Source organism: Microcaecilia unicolor, chromosome 1 (genome assembly GCF_901765095.1).
Source record: "Microcaecilia unicolor chromosome 1, aMicUni1.1, whole genome shotgun sequence".
NCBI classification, from domain to species: Eukaryota; Metazoa; Chordata; class Amphibia; order Gymnophiona; family Siphonopidae; genus Microcaecilia; species Microcaecilia unicolor.
Window position 1 is genome coordinate 747,447,088 of NC_044031.1, and position 17,600 is coordinate 747,464,687.

The following is a 17,600-nucleotide window of genomic DNA, read 5'->3' on the forward strand; positions in this document are numbered from 1 at the left end:
ACTTGGAGTATTGTGTTCAGTTTTGGAGGCCGAATCTACGTCTACCTGTAGGCATTTAGGTGTGTAACTGCTAGTATTCTATAACCCTTATGTGGAACACCTAGGCACGTCCTTGACCCACCCATGCCCCCCCCCCCCCCCAGGTCATTGTCCTCTTGCAGTTGCATGCTAATGCAATTGCACACCCAGTTCATAGAATACCAACTAAGGTCTGTTATTTGCCTAACTGCCAATTAGAGACAATTTATTGCCCTGGATATTTATCATTGCTCACTATCCCTTACTCTTCTGGTTGAGTACTTAGATCTTTCAGTGACCATCGCGTAGTTTTACCGGGATCTTGTATTGCTCATTCCTTAGCGTCAGCAGCAGATGAATCCAGAAAGTTGTGGGTTGTGAGGTTGGAGATAGAGAATACTCTGGATTCATCTGCTGTGACTAAAGGAAAGAAAATTATCAGGTAACAAATATTTTTTCGATTAGAGTGTACGCATTACAGCGCTAACTTTTTTATGATCCCGTTATTTGGAATTCTCTTCCTCTGTCTATTGTCCTTATAACTATTTAAGATTAAAGTGAAAAACTGGCTTTTTCAAAAGGCATTCGATAACAGCCGAGTTGTTGAGATTGGAGTTGTTACTTGATTTAGAATATTTGTATTATGTTTGCTCTTTGTCTTGGATGATTGATTTTACTTTTTCTGTTATACTTATTGAAGTTCCTTTCCTTTTATTGGATTTTAGATTGTAAACCACTTTGATCTGCAATGTGGCAGTTAAATGCGGTATAGTAGGTTTTAATAGATAAATGGCAATTATTTGTTGTTAAAGGCAATTAGTATCTAATTAAACAATTAGGTTAGGTGAGGAACTGATCTTAATCTTGAAGTTGTACGCCAAATTGTACGTGCTAAGCGAAAGTTTGGACACCCAATTGTAGGGATAAACCAAATTGAAAAATGACTAGTATAGTATCCAGAGAGAAGAAATTTCTTTAAAAAAAAAACCAAACACTGTTAATTTTGAAAAATCTTGTGTTTTCAAATTTGCCCTGTGTAACCCCAGTTTACCCCTCAGTCAGGGCTGCCGGCTAAGATCCTTGGGTCAGGTACCGCAAAACAGACTGTACTTAAATGAGGTGGGCGTGGGCCGGGGATGAGTCAAATCCCCGGTAGGCTGTGAGGTTTATTAAGCCACTCTTTTCACTTCTGTATCGTTGACCACAAAATACTCTCTCTCCAGTTAAGGTTTAATGTTCATATAACTTAACTAACTGTTGGCAAAAGTCAAACAAGTCCAAAAGCAGCCACTGAAACAACTTCCTTTCTTCTGAACTGACACTCTGAGAAATATATGTGCAAATTTGATGTGCTGAGAAATCCTCGTTGTATAACTATTTACAGCCGTTCCGCCAGTCCTCTACTCCCCTTCTTACCCAGCCCATCCGGCAGAGCTGTAACTTGTCTGTTCTCTCGTCAGGCAAGCACTTCACAAGGTTTTTCCCTGTCCACCAGACCACTTCAGGACCGGACCTCCCTATCCGTCCTTACTGAAGTCAGAGGTGCAAGTTTACTCTCCCACCTCCAATCCCGAACAGGACCACCCCTCTTCTGCTCCCAGGAAAATTCCCTTCTCTTTTCCTCTCATGAAGCTCTCCTCTTAGCCCCCCCCCCCCCCCCCCCCCCCCCCCGCTTGGGTGGCAGAGACTCTTTGCCCGCCTCAGTCCCCAGTTGCAGGGCCCAATGGGATATCCCCTCTCCTCACGGGTCTTTGAGGGGGGAGGGCAACCAAAGACCATGTGCTCAAAATGGCACCTCTTTTAATTTCGCCCAATACTCCTCCCCCTAGTGACATGCACCTGTCAATCTTATCATTCCTTTATTCCCCCACATTAGCAGTACCTCTTGTTAAACACTTCCCCCTGATGAGGCTAGCCACTCCTACCAGCCAGTAACCACTCCCCCCAAGTCCTGACAAGAGTCTCCCTGTCTTTGTAGTAAACCCTTTCCATTTCTCTAGGGGATTTATTATTATTTTTTTTTTTTTGTTACATTTGTACCCTGCGCTTTCCCACTCATGGCAGGCTCAATGCGGCTTACATGGGGCAATGGAGGGTTAAGTGATTTGCCCAGAATCACAAGGAGCTGCCTGTGCCTGAAGTGGGAATCAAACTCAGTTCCTCAGTTCCCCAGGACCAAAGTCCACCACCCTAACCACTAGGCCACTCCTCCACTGTTGCTACTATTTGAGATTCTACATGGAATGTTGCTATTCCACTAGCAACATTCCATTCCATGTAGAGGTCGGCCATCACCAATGTGGCCGCGCAGGCTTCTGCTTCTGTGAGTCTGACGTCCTGCACGTACGTGCAGGATGTCAGACTCACAGAAACAGAAGCCTGCGCAGCCTTCTACATGGAATGTTGCTAGTGGAATAGCAACATTCCATGTAGAATCTCCAATAGTAGCAACAGAACCTCAAATAGTAGCAACATTCCATGTAGAATCTCCATTAGTAGCAACATTCCATGTAGAATCTCCAATAGCAGCAACATTCCATGTAGAATCTCCAATAGTATCTATTTTATTTTTGTTACATTTGTACCCCACACTTTCCCACTCATGGCAGGCTCAATGCGGCTTACATAGGGCAATGGAGGGTTAAGTGACTTGCCCAGAGTCACAAGGAGCTGCCTGTGCCTGAAGTGGGAATCCAACTCAGTTCCTCAGTTCCCCAGGACCAAAGTCCACCACCCTAACCACTAGGCCACTCCTCCACTGTTGCTACTATTTGAGATTCTACATGGAATGTTGCTATTCCACTAGCAACATTCCATTCCATGTAGAGGTCGGCCATCACCAATGTGGCCACGCAGGCTTCTGCTTCTGTGAGTCTGACGTCCTGCACGTACGTGCAGGATGTCAGACTCACAGAAACAGAAGCCTGCGCAGCCTTCTACATGGAATGTTGCTAGTGGAATAGCAACATTCCATGTAGAATCTCCAATAGTAGCAACAGAACCTCAAATAGTAGCAACATTCCATGTAGAATCTCCAATAGTAGCAACAGAACCTCAAATAGTAGCAACATTCCATGTAGAATCTCCATTAGTAGCAACATTCCATGTAGAATCTCCAATAGCAGCAACATTCCATGTAGAATCTCCAATAGTATCTATTTTATTTTTGTTACATTTGTACCCCACACTTTCCCACTCATGGCAGGCTCAATGCGGCTTACATAGGGCAATGGAGGGTTAAGTGACTTGCCCAGAGTCACAAGGAGCTGCCTGTGCCTGAAGTGGGAATCCAACTCAGTTCCTCAGTTCCCCAGGACCAAAGTCCACTACCCTAACCACTAGGCCACTCCTCCACTGTTGCTGCTATTTGAGATTCTACATGGAATGTTGCTATTCCACTAGCAACATTCCATTCCATGTAGAGGTCGGCCATCACCAATGTGGCCGCGCAGGCTTCTGCTTCTGTGAGTCTGACGTCCTGCACGTACGTGCAGGATGTCAGACTCACAGAAACAGAAGCCTGCGCAGCCTTCTACATGGAATGTTGCTAGTGGAATAGCAACATTCCATGTAGAATCTCCAATAGTAGCAACAGAACCTCAAATAGTAGCAACATTCCATGTAGAATCTCCAATAGTAGCAACAGAACCTCAAATAGTAGCAACATTCCATGTAGAATCTCCATTAGTAGCAACATTCCATGTAGAATCTCCAATAGCAGCAACATTCCATGTAGAATCTCCAATAGTATCTATTTTATTTTGTTACATTTGTACCCCACACTTTCTCACTCATGGCAGGCTCAATGCGGCTTACATAGGGCAATGGAGGGTTAAGTGACTTGCCCAGAGTCACAAGGAGCTGCCTGTGCCTGAAGTGGGAATCCAACTCAGTTCCTCAGTTCCCCAGGACCAAAGTCCACCACCCTAACCACTAGGCCATTCCTCCACTGTTGCTACTATTTGAGATTCTACATGGAATGTTGCTATTCCACTAGCAACATTCCATTCCATGTAGAGGTCGGCCATCACCAATGTGGCCGCGCAGGCTTCTGCTTCTGTGAGTCTGACGTCCTGCACGTACGTGCAGGATGTCAGACTCACAGAAACAGAAGCCTGCGCAGCCTTCTACATGGAATGTTGCTAGTGGAATAGCAACATTCCATGTAGAATCTCCAATAGTAGCAACAGAACCTCAAATAGTAGCAACATTCCATGTAGAATCTCCAATAGTAGCAACAGAACCTCAAATAGTAGCAACATTCCATGTAGAATCTCCATTAGTAGCAACATTCCATGTAGAATCTCCAATAGCAGCAACATTCCATGTAGAATCTCCAATAGTATCTATTTTATTTTTGTTACATTTGTACCCCACACTTTCCCACTCATGGCAGGCTCAATGCGGCTTACATAGGGCAATGGAGGGTTAAGTGACTTGCCCAGAGTCACAAGGAGCTGCCTGTGCCTGAAGTGGGAATCCAACTCAGTTCCTCAGTTCCCCAGGACCAAAGTCCACCACCCTAACCACTAGGCCATTCCTCCACTGTTGCTACTATTTGAGATTCTACATGGAATGTTGCTATTCCACTAGCAACATTCCATTCCATGTAGAGGTCGGCCATCACCAATGTGGCCGCGCAGGCTTCTGCTTCTGTGAGTCTGACGTCCTGCACGTACGTGCAGGATGTCAGACTCACAGAAACAGAAGCCTGCGCAGCCTTCTACATGGAATGTTGCTAGTGGAATAGCAGCATTCCATGTAGAATCTCCAATAGTAGCAACATTCCATGTAGAATCTCCAATAGTATCTATTTTATTTTTGTTACATTTGTACCCTGCGCTTTCCCACTCATGGCAGGCTCAATGCGGCTTACATGGGGCAATGGAGGGTTAAGTGACTTGCCCAGAGTCACAAGGAGCTGCCTGTGCCCGAAGTGGGAATCAAACTCAGTTCCTCAGGACCAAAGTCCACCACCCTAACCACTAGGCCACTCCTCCGATTACACCTTTTAGAACATTAAGGCCAAATTACCGATTTTGGGACAAAGACTGTACATATGGTTTCCCTGCAGCTTTGCATCAGTTCTGAAAGTGTACTTTCACTTTTAAAATTGCCAGGGGTGCAATGTTTATGTGGTCTTTTGCACCTGCTTTTTCTGTGGGTAACATTTTGCTGTAAACATCTGTGAAAAGATTGGATATATCTGTGTACTTTTGTACAGCCGCACAAATGATTTTTAATTGTAAAACATATGATGGGATCGCACCTTTGATGTTTAATTTTATTTGGTTACCGATACAAGCAAAAATCATATGCAAAAGTTTCCTGTTGTATTCATAAACCTCTCTTTGAACAAGCGCAAGGCCAATTAGTTGATTTGCTAACCAGATCCTTATTTTACACCTGCAGAGCTAGAGATCGTTTTCTTAACATTTTTCCTTCGACAAAAGGTGTCCTTAAAAAAAAAAAAAAAAGTTATTTTCCCTTCCAAGCTGCAACTATTTGGAATTATTTATCTCTTGAGGTTAAATCGGAAACCTCATATATAGTTTTCCAGAAAAAAAAACTTAAAACATTTATTTTTGATTAGTTTTTAACCAGTATTGTCTCCGGATAATGTCTTTGTAGCTAGTTATATTTTAATTTTCATATTATTTTATGCATATATTTTTGGAATGATAATAATCCGTATCTGATATTTTGTATACCACTTAGGACCTTTTGGAACAGATGGTTAATAAATGCCTCAAACGCGCCCTTGAGGCTGGGTGTGGAGCAGGGCTGCCGCAGCTACCGCCCCCCTACACACACACACACTCAGGCAGCAGCCATCGCTATCCCCCCCCCCCCCCCCCCCACACACACACTCAGGACGCAGCAGCTACCACCGCCGCCCTCCTACTTGGGACGCAGCAGCTACCGGTGCCCCCCTCTCAGGCCGCTGCCGCCCCCCACTCGGATCGCCAATGTGCCCTGCATCTGCTCCTCCCTCAGTTTGTCACACTCGTCCTCCTGTGTGCCGGGACCGGGCTATCGCATTAAAACAATCATCCAGGTCCCGACACACAGGAGCAAGAGAGAGATCCACTAGGGATAGAGAAAATACCTGTGTATAATAAAAACGTAAAATGCTTCGATTGTAACACAGAAAGGCGGTATTTCAAATCCATGACCATTTACAGACTCTGGTGCTGGGTCCCCCTTGGACACTGGGCCCGGGAAATCTTGTCCCTCTGCCCCACGCTCCCTCACCCCTTGGCAGCCCTGGTCACATTGAGGGGCATAATCGAACGGCGCCGACCATCTATGTGGCTGGCGCCCTAAAGGGGCGGAGCCAACCATATTATCGAAAAAGATGGCCAGCCATCTTTTCTTTTGATAATACGGTTGGCGCCGGCTACATCTCAACATTTAGGTCAAATGTTGAGATCGCCTGGTTTAGAGGTGGCCGGGTTCGGTTTTTGGCAATAATGGAAACTGGGCCCGGCCATCTCAAACCCGGCGAAATGCAAGCCTTTTGGTCACGGGAGGAGCCAGCATTTGTAGTGCACTGGCCCCCCTGACATGCCAGGTCACCAACCGGGCACCCTAGGGGGCACTGCAGTGGACTTCACAAATTGCTTCCAGGTGCATAGCTCCCTTCCCTTGGGTGCTGAGCCCCCCAAATCCCCCGCAAAACCCACTCCCCACAACTCTACACCACTATCATAGCCCTAAGGGCTGAAATGGGGGCACCTACATATGGGTACAGTGGGGTTTGGGGGGTTTTGAAGGGCTCAACATTTACCACCACAAGTGTAACAGGTAAGGGGGGGATGGGCCTGGGTCCACCTGCCTGAATTCCACTGCACCCCCTAAAACTGCTCCAGGGACCTGCATACTGCTGTGATGGAGCTGGGTATGACATTTGAGGCTGGCATAGAGGCTGGCAAAAAAATGTTTTAATTTTTTTGAGTGGGAGGGGGTTGGTGACCACTGGGGGAGTAAGGGGAGATGATCCCCGATTCCCTCCGGTGGTCATGTGGTCAATTGGGGCACTTTTTTGTGACTTGGACCCAAAAATAAATGGACCAACTGCAGCTGGCGAAATGCTTGTCTGAGCCGGCCATCTTTTTTCCATTATGGGGTGAAGCCGGCCACCTCGTAACCACGTCCCCGCCCCGTCCCACCCTCTGTACCCTGCCTTGAAGGTTGGCCGGCTCCGCAACGGAAAGCAGTTGGCGCCGGTCAAAATTGGCTTTCGATTATACCGATATGGCCGGCGATCTCCTTCTAACATGAGCTGGATAGTCTTCTGCAGTCTGTCCTTATTGAATGAATGAAATTGTCTGTTGTGACGTTCCTCTTAGTCCAGGCTCATGGAGCACCTTAAACCAATTTGGCACTGATCAATACAAATAGAGCCTCTTCCAAATGAAGCTGATGTGGGACAGCATTAAATTTAAAAAAAAATGGCTTACAGTGCTTATGAAACAATTGGTGATCAGAAGAATTGGTTGTCTTTGGGGGGGGGGGGGGAAAGAGTTTTGTGTGTGTTTATTGATTTATTTATTACACATTCACCCCCAAGGCAGTGTACAGCAAGTCCAGTTTAACATAAAACTTACAATTTTGTCAACAATATAATAATAGTAGTAAAAATGACCAAAATATAAACATACGCCAGGCCCCCTCCCTGCCCATCTTCAAATCTCTGCTTAAAGCCCACCTCTTCAATGTCGCCTTCGGCACCTAACCTCTACACCTCTACCCATGAAATCTAGACTGCCCAACTTGACATTTCGTTCTTTAGATTGTAAGCTCATTTGAGCAGGGACCGTCCTTCTTTGTTTATTTTGTACAGCGCTGCGTAACCCTAGTAGCGCTCTAGAAATGTTAAGTAGTAGTAGTAGTAAAATAAATGAGAGAACAAAGTACGAAAATTGGTGTAAATAAATAAATGTGATCTTATTTTCTGAAGAATTTGCTTCATAATAATCCATCATGACTTCCTGGTATCATCCATTATCCTTTACTTTACTAACTTTACTTTACTAACCTAGAAATGTACTCACTCTGCTGCTCCCCAGTATCTCTCCACACTCGTCCTTCCCTACACCCCTTCCCGTGCACTCCGCTCCATGGATAAATCCTTCTTATCTGTTCCCTTCTCCACTACTGCCAACTCCAGACTTCGCGCCTTCTGTCTCGCTGCACCCTACGCCTGGAATAAACTTCCTGAGCCCCTACGTCTTGCCCCATCCTTGGCCACCTTTAAATCTAGACTGAAAGCCCACCTCTTTAACATTGCTTTTGACTCGTAACCGCTTGTAACCACTCGCCTCCACCTACCCTCCTCTCCTCCTTCCTGTACACATTAATTGATTTGATTTGCTTACTTTATTTTTTGTCTATTAGATTGTAAGCTCTTTGAGCAGGGACTGTCTTTCTTCTATGTTTGTGCAGCGCTGCGTAAGCCTTGTAGCGCTATAAAAATGCTAAGTAGTAGTAGTAATAGTAGTAGTGCATTACACCAATGGTCTCTAATGTTTCTTAAACCTCACACTAACACTATCTGCTTTTGTCCCACCTGGAATGTAAACCGCACTGAACCCTGGAAAGGGGATATTAGCAGTATACAAGAAATGTACTGTATTGAATTGAATTGAACAAACTCTTTTCTTTTGTCTCTCACAGTGATTCCCAGAGTAACAAAGCACTTGCTTTCCAACCCTGTATTCACCTGTATAGTGCTTGCTGCCTGCATGGAGATTGCCGTAGTTGCGGGGTTTGCGGCCTTCCTGGGAAAATACCTTGAACAGCAGTTCAACCTTACAACCTCATCTGCCAATCAACTGCTAGGTGAGAAAACCGTCCTGCTTTCAATGCCTGCTAAAGGCTAAACTTAGGCTGTCCGCTGGCTCCATGTTTTTCCGAACAGGCTGGTTCAGCCCTGGTTTTACCTTTGTTCCGTGCAGGGACCTTGTAGAAATGAAAATACAAATGCTGGTGTTCAGGGAGATTAAACTGAGCACTGAAGTGATCTGTCTAGAAAGAATGGAGCCAGTCAGGAACCTAATTGTAACAGAAGACCACCTCATGTACCATTTCTATAAGGGATCTCTCTGCATTTCATCAGGTATTAATATTTTGTACAATATTTAAGCCCTCCACAAAATGTTTAAGAATATTGTTCATTCCATCATTTGATTGTTCTTGGAAATTTCTTTTCTTTTGCACAAAGTAACAAAATGAAATAGGATCTCATTGTGTTCAATTCTGGTCGCCGCATCTCAAAAAAGATATAGTGGAATTAGAAAAGGTGCAGAGATGGGCGACGAAAATGATAAAGGGGATGGGACGACTTCCCTATGAGGAAAGGCTAAAGCGGCTAGGGCTCTTCAGCTTGGAGAAAAGGCGGCTGAGGGGAGATATGATAGAGGTCTATAAAATAATGAGTGGAGTTGAACGGGTAGATGTGAAGCGTCTGTTTACGCTTTCCAAAAATACTAGGACTAGGGGGCATGCGATGAAGCTACAATGTAGTAAATTTAAAACGAATCGGAGAAATTGTTTCTTCACTCAATGTGTAATTAAACTCTGGAATTCGTTGCCAGAGAATGTGGTAAAGGCGGTTAGCTTAGCGGAGTTTAAAAAAAGGTTTGGACGGCTTCCTAAAGGAAAAGTCCATAGACCATTATTAAATGGACTTGGGGAAAATCCACTATTTCTGAGATAAGCAGTATAAAATGTTTTGTACTTTTTTGGAATCTTGCCAGGTATTTGTGACCTGGATTGGCCACTGTTGGAAACAGGATGATGGGCTTGGTGGACCTTTGGTCCACATAGGGACGTCATACATGGAAGAGTTCTGTTGTGTCCATACCGTATTTTGGTTTTGTTGCAGCGATCAGGCATTTATGTTGGGTTGGTAGGGTATGCCTTTTTGAACAAATACGTACGTCTAGTAGCGCTTTAGAAATGATAAGTAGTAGTAGTAGTATTTAGTGTTCTCCGGAAGTGTAGGTGGTCGTACGTGGTTTTCATGGATTTTGGGAATGCGTTCCACAGTTGTGTGCTTATGTAGAAAAAACTGGATGCGTAAGTTGATTTGTATTTGAGTCCTTTGCCGCTTGGGTAGTGCATGTGAAAACATTGGAATACATATTAATGAACAAGCCGAGAAGACATACAGAGATAGAGCGTAAAGACAGATGAAAGAGGGAATGAGAAAGAAGTGATGATAAATAATATGGACTACATTTATAAAGAATGAATTTTGGAGGTAATTCTAAAAATTGGTGCTTAGACGTACGGACCACTTAATTACATGCATCAACCTAGAGTAGTTGGAAATTCTTGGGTTTCTGTAGATTGGAAAGCAATGAAACGGAATTGTTGCCAGTTCGAGCATGCCTGGCGGAAATCAGGGAGTGAATCACTCTGAAAGCAATGGAAAAGCTTTTTTACTCACTATACAAAATCAAATAAAAAATGCAATAATTATTCTGATTTGATAGGTCTGGAACAACCTGACCTAAATAAACTTTATTCCTTTGATGAAGTGTTTAATATCATGTCCATTTTCCAACACTTCTGATGTCATTCAACCCTCGGCATCAGATCTTGCTTCTTACTTTGCAAATAAAATTGAAGTTATTTATCGCAGTTTTAATCAGGGAATTGCCCCCATGTTGACTCCTGGAGTAACTATTGATACATTAAGATCCGATATCCTGGGGACAGATGCTGGGCATCATTTCATATTGTTACTATGTCCTTTGATTTAAAAAACCCTCTAAATCTCCTTGTTTTTTTTAGATGAGTATCCAGCATACCTTTTGGCGAACCCAACAGAATTTGTTGAGGCTTGGGTAACTTCTTTGTCTAATATCTTGTTGTTTTTCCTCTTCATTTGGAGATATTTTCCTGATACCTATTCCAAAAGCCACTTATCACAAACATCAAGCTTTAGACCGATCACAAGCTTTCCTTTCTTAACTAAGCTTATTGAGTTTCTTGTGGCTTCTCCGTTTTTCGGAATTTCTTCCAGCAGTCAGACTCACCGTTATCATCTCAACACGGGGTCAGAAGGTTTCACAGTACTGAGACACTGCTAATTGTATTAAAGTCGACTGTTCAATCAGAATTGAGTAAAGGGAATCGAATGGTCCTACTGCAGTTCGTGACACCGTAGACCATGACTTGTTACTGGATAGATTAAAGGGGTTTGAACTTATAGAGAATGTGCTAAAAAGATTTGATGGACTCCTGAGGAATCAACAATATATGGTCAGGAAGGACAGCTGTTCATCCCCCTTTTGTGACCCCACCCTGTGGAGTCACTCAGGGATCACCTATTTCTCCTTCGCTTTCCAATGTTTTTATGACCTCATTTATGCTGGGATTGGGTGAGTGGTTGTTTTAATATGCAGATAATATCTTTATATTGCTCACTATAAATGTGAACTTTAATTTGTTAATGGGAAAGCTGATGTCTGCTATTGAGAAGATTAAAAGCTGGTTTGCTCAATATCATTTAAAATTAAAAGCTGGTAAAACTAAGTTGCTATGGTTTGCTATTAATCAGAGTTATATACCAGTTCCGATCATATTGTTGGATGGTTCATGTCTTTCAGTGGATAAGGAGTCTAGGGTCTTAGGGGTGCTTTTAGGCTCATCTTTAACGATGGAACCTCAGATCAATGAAATTTTTACTTTTAATTTGATCTTTATTTTTTCCTCAGCATTTCAGAGTATTGGTTCAGGCTGTTATTTTGTCATCTCCGGACTATAAAGGGGATTTGGACAGATTCCTGAGGGAAAAGTCCATTGAACATTATTAATTTTTTTTTTTTTTTTTTGGGGGGGGGGGGGGGTTGCCGGGTTCTTGAAGCCTGGATTGGCCACTGTCAGAGACAGGATGCTGGGCTTGATGGACCCTTGGTCTTTTCCCAGTATGGCGGTACTTATGTACTCGTAATTCACTATAACTAGGTATTTCGCAGAAAGTACTGAAGAAGCCAAGGCTGATTTCAGAGCACAGCTGCTAGACTGATTTGTAGGAAAGTAATTTGATCATATGTCCCGTTATTTGTTGGTCTCCATTGGCTCTCTATAGAAGCACGAATTGTTTTTAGACTGTATTGTTTAGATTTAAAACATTATATGGTGATGCTACAGATGATTTCCTTTTGTTATTTTCTTTGTCAGGTACTTCTTTTATGGGTCGAAATGTGGGTCGTCTTATTTTGCATCTACCATCTTTGAAAGGTGTAAAATATAGATTGCTCTATGGTCAATCTTTACTTTTCCATGCCATCAGAATTTGGAACTTTCTTCTACAGGATATTCATTCTTCTTCCTCTTATCTGTTGTTTCGGAGAAAACTGAAACTTTTGGCAAAGAATGTGTTGTGATTTATACAGAAGTTCTACTTTTTCTTTTGGTAACTATACGATTGTTATGCTTGAGTCTTTTTGTTACCCACCTTGCACCCTTTTTTTAAGGGATTTGGCCGGATACAAGCCTCTAGTATAGTGTGGTATAGTATGCGTCATAAGAGACAAAGTTGGGCCTGGGGCAAACAATCTTCAGGGTCCCGCCTCCCCCCCCCCCCCCCCCCCCCGCCGCTGCTGCTCCCCTTCCACTTCCCCCGTTCTGCAGCAGCAATTGAGACAGTGCTCTTCCAGCTATGGGTCCTTCTTTCTGCTGTGTCCTGCCTCTTGGGAAGTAACTTCCTGTTTCCACAAAGGCAGGACGCGGCAGGAAGAAGGACCTGAGGCCAGCAGAGCAGTTGGGCCCACCTTGGAGACCTGGCCTGAGGAATCTCCCCCCCGCCCTTGGAGGCCCTGCTAGGCGCTATTCTATGATATATAAAGTAGGTCTTAAGTTCTATAGCACATAACTGCAGGGGGGGGGGTACACATGGATGGAGCATGGGTAGGCCACAGGCGTATTTTCAAGTGACACCCATAACTACTTGGCGTACGTATGCAAGCCCATTTGTTTTGTTACATTTGTACCCCGCGCTTTCCCACTCATAGCAGGTTCAATGCTGCTTACATATTATATACAGGTACTTATTTGTACCTGGGGCAATGGAGGGTTAAGTGACTTGCCCAGAGTCACAAGGAGCTGCCTGTGTCTGCAGTGGGAATCGAACCCAGTTCCCCAGGACCAAAGTCCACCACACTAACCACTAGGCCACTCCTCCACTCCATTTACACCTGCTATTGATATGGTGTAAATGGTTGCACCTAAACGTAGGTGCACCCACGTGGATTACACTAGTATTCTGTAGAAATCAAACAAAATAAAACATGGAAAAGAAAATAAGATGATACCTTTTTTATTGGACATAACCTAATGCATTTCTTGATTAGCTTTGTTGAGATGGTCGGCCTTAGAGATGGGCGACCTCGGTTTTCGCCGATAATGCCCTTCTTCGTCAGATCGGAAATAAGCAAATGTGGTAGCAGATAGTATATATGAGAGAAACATCCAAGCATTAGTTTGACAGTCTGACAGAGTGGGAGGGTGGGGGTGGGTCGGAGGTATGCATGGGGACATCAAAGCATTTCATTGATATTCTAACAGGATGGGTATTGGTAGGTGAGATGAGGGTAATAAACAGAGAAATACAGCTTTATGGTTTATAATGGGTTATATTTATGTTTATTTCTCTGTTTACTACCCTCCTCTCACCTACCAACATCCATCCTGTTAGAATATCAATGAAATGCTTTGATGTCCCCATGCATACCCCCACCCTCCCACTCTGTCAGACAGTCAAAGTAATGCTTTGATGTTTCTCTTATGTATACTATCTGCCAACACATTTGCTTATTTCCGATCTGAGGAAGAAGGGCAACCTTCGAAAGCTAATCAAGAAATGTATTAAGTTATGTCCAATAAAAAAGGTATCATCTTATTTTCTTTTCCATGTGTTATGTTTCAATAATTTTTATTCAGGAGAACTTATCAACAGATTTCAACAGTGCTTAACTTCTCTTGTTTTGCAAAATAAACCACATATCTGTACTAGCAAATATCTTTCAAGATCTATACAACTGTTTCTCTCCCCAGTAACTTTTTTCATTTTATCCCTTGCCCTCCCTTTACTTCCCTCATCCCCTTCCCCCCCTCTCATTATCATCACAGACTCTTACTTCGCAGGTCCCATTGTCTAAGTGTGCTTAAGCAGTTTCACATGTTCATTATTTGTCCTTTAGCTCGATTGGTCAGCGTCAACCAAAACGGAGTCCAGCAAGCCCAGAAGATCCGGGCATGGGGGGGGTCGTTGAGTTCTCACTCTTGTTCTCTCAGTGCGTAGCAGGTGAATCATCTGCCCCCTCCATTGAGCCACTGTAGGGCCCTCTTTAGTCATCCAGGCCCTCAGAATTGTTCTCTTGGCCACCATCACTGTGCGTAGTGTAAATGCTCGGCGTCCTCTAACTGGAGGCCCTGTAAACCTCAGGTGTCCAAAGAGGAGTCTGGCGTCCAGAATCCAATTCGAGTGCCACATAGCTCGTATTTGTCCATTTATGGCCTTCCAAAACTGTTGGATGTAGGGGCAGCCCCAAAACATATGTCCCAGCGTTGCTCCTTCCTCTACGCATTTAGGGCAAGCTCCGTCCGGCGATGCCCCCATGTGGAACGCCCTCCTAGGCGGTATATGTGCTCTCAATACAAATTTAAATTGTAATTCCCAATAAACTGCTTGATCGGTGTTCCTGCGATATCCCAGGAGGTGTTCACGGACCATTGCAGGAGTTATTTTGATCTCCAGTTCTGTACTCCACTGGGCAGACAGTCTCTCAAAGTCTGGTTCTTTAGTCATGTCCTTTAAATGTCTATGGTGATAGGTGAGTGGTACCTTTTGTTGCGCTCCCAATGCGAGTGCCACCCCTAGCTCCTCTTGTACATCCTCCGCCAGTTCCTCACGGGTTTTCCATGTGTTATTTTGTTTGATTTCTATTGATAACCTTTAAGAGTGGACTAACACGGCTACCACACCTCTCTACTAGTATTCTGGAATGGCATTTTGGTGCACAGATGGTTGTTATAGAATTACTGCGCCTTGCTCGGTATCAGCGTGCCTAAATGGAGGTGTCAGATTTTACAATTGCCTTTTGTATGTATAGTCGAATACCGTGTATGCAATTGATCTCAGTCAGGGTGCATGTGGCTAGCTAGTCACATTAGGGGAATTATATCAATGGCACCCAAAGTTAAGCTGAGTGGGAGTCCTCCAGCTACAGTCCTGCCAGTGTGTGGCACTGTTTTCACTATCACATTTTGAATAGTAAGGGACAGGCAAGCTCTGCAGGACTCCATGGAGCCTGCCTGTCCCTAGCAATTGAAAACACAATATTGAAGCCCCCCCCCCCCCCTTTTTACTGGCAGCAGGACTGCTGCTCAGCTTAGAGGGAACAGTGAATGGAGAACAAAACTGAGAATGTCTCGGTACTGCTCCATGGTTCGACTGCACTTTGAATATCGTCGTGTGCAGTTAGTTGTGTTCTAGAACGATGACCAGCCCACAATCCAGATAACTATCCAGATAACGTTACAACAACAAAAAGATTTAAGTACTGTCATTATTTAGATAGCGCAAATAGTCACCACTAAATATCCAAATCCATTTCCGTTCCGGCGGCTGGCATTTCAGAAAAGCTACCAACCGCTCTATTTGAATATTGATTTGACTATTTATATACGCCTGGAATAAACTTCCTGAGCCCCTACGTCTTGCCCCATCCTTGGCCACCTTTAAATCTAGACTGAAAGCCCACCTCTTTGACTCGTAACCATTTGTAGCCACTCGCCTCCACCTACCCTCCTCTCTTCCTTCCCGTTCACATTAATTGATTTGATTTGCTTACTTTATTTTTTGTCTATTAGATTGTAAGCTCTTTGAGCAGGGACTGTCTTTCTTCTATGTTTGTGCAGCGCTGCGTACGCCTTGTAGCGCTATAGAAATGCTAAATAGTAGTAGTAGTAGTAGACTATTTCAGCTGTATAATAAAACTGTACCACTAAGCTCTGTATCTTCCACAAGATAGTTTTATAAATGAAGAGTTGCTTTCACGTGTGAAAACCGACACAAGAAGCAAATGAAAGGATCATCAGGTCTGAAATAAGTTTTCTTGTGACATCAGTAGACCTCAACTTTAATATTTTTGTTGTCAGTGTTGTATGAAGTTCTTTAATTGTAACCCCTTCATTTCCGTCCCCAGGGATGACGGCCATACCGTGTGCGTGCCTGGGAATTTTCCTAGGGGGCCTTCTTGTGAAGAAGCTGGGCCTGTCTGCCCTGGGAGCCATTCGGATGGCCATGCTGGTGAATTTGGTGTCTACTGCTTGCTACGTCTCCTTCCTCTTCTTGGGCTGTGATACGGGGCCTGTGGCTGGGGTTACTGTTCCCTATGGAAACAAGTGAGTCTGCCGGGAACATGTTGGTATGATTTTCACAATATCGGGCGAGTTCCCACCGGACAGCTCTCACCCACCAATTCCCCCCCGAGACAATTCCCACCTAGGACAATTCCCACGTATGGGGACAATTGCCACCAAGGACTCCTCTCTCCCCCCCCCCCCCCCCCCCCGGTCATTTCCCACCCTCCCTAGCCCCTTTTTTTTTTGTAGTGGCCATAGCGTCTTTTTCGTTTTGGGTCCCATAAGTCCTGGTAATTGTTTTATAAATCATAACCAGTGTGTCATTTTGAGGGGCTGAATTAGGTTGAAACCTAGTTTGGGGGGTATGGGGTGGCTTTGCCCCCCCCCCCCCCCCCCCCCCCCCACATGAACTACAGTTTGTATTTATTTATTTATTTATTTACTTATTTATGACATTTAGAGCCCAGATTAAACATGAATTAGGTTGAAACCTAGCTTGGGCATGTGTATGGGTCATTGCCGCCCCCTCACAAACTGCATGTCTGGAAGGGGAAAGTGATATGTAAAAGATAATGTTGTGGGAGAGGGGTTTGAGGAGTACTGTCCCCTCTCAAACGATCTGGAAGAGGAAAGGGAGAGAGATTACTTGTCCTAGAGTGTTGGGGGTTATGGGTGGGAATTGTCCTCTCTGGTGTGGTGGGAATTTGCTCAGTGGGAATTGGTGGTTGGGAACTGACCTAGAACAGATTTTTATCTAACATGTGGACAGCACTGAAAAAGGTACATATGAGAAAGTATGATGGCAAAGAGGGGCATTTTCGAATGGGGACGCCCATCTCTAAGGGTGCCCATCTCTGAGGACGTCCCCGCGAAGGGGTGGGGCATCCCGTATTATCGAAACAAGATGGGCATCCATCTTTCATTTTGATAATACGGTTGGGGATGCCCAAATCTCAACATCTAGGTCGACCTAAGAGATGGTCGACCTTAGAGATGGGCGACCTCGGTTTTCGCCGATAATGGAAACCGAGGACACCCATCTCAGAAACGACCAAATCCAAGGCATTTGGTCGTGGGAGGAGCCAGCATTCGTAGTGCACTGGTCCCCCTCACATGCCAGGACACCAACCGGGCACCCTAGGGGGCACTGCAGTGGACTTCATAAATTGCTCCCAGGTGCATAGCTCCCTTACCTTGGG

General features: G+C 44.4%; 1 protein-coding gene across 1 annotated transcript in view; it reads left to right on the plus strand.

Annotated features, from left to right (window-relative positions):
- SLCO3A1 (solute carrier organic anion transporter family member 3A1) overlaps nt 1-17,600 on the plus strand; it is a 417,332-nt gene that overhangs the window by 341,761 nt on the left and 57,971 nt on the right. Inside the window, exons 5-6 of the mRNA XM_030192656.1 lie at nt 8,698-8,862; nt 16,242-16,440. Coding sequence (XP_030048516.1) covers nt 8,698-8,862; nt 16,242-16,440 — 364 coding nt within the window. The remainder of the gene's footprint in view (nt 1-8,697; nt 8,863-16,241; nt 16,441-17,600) is intronic.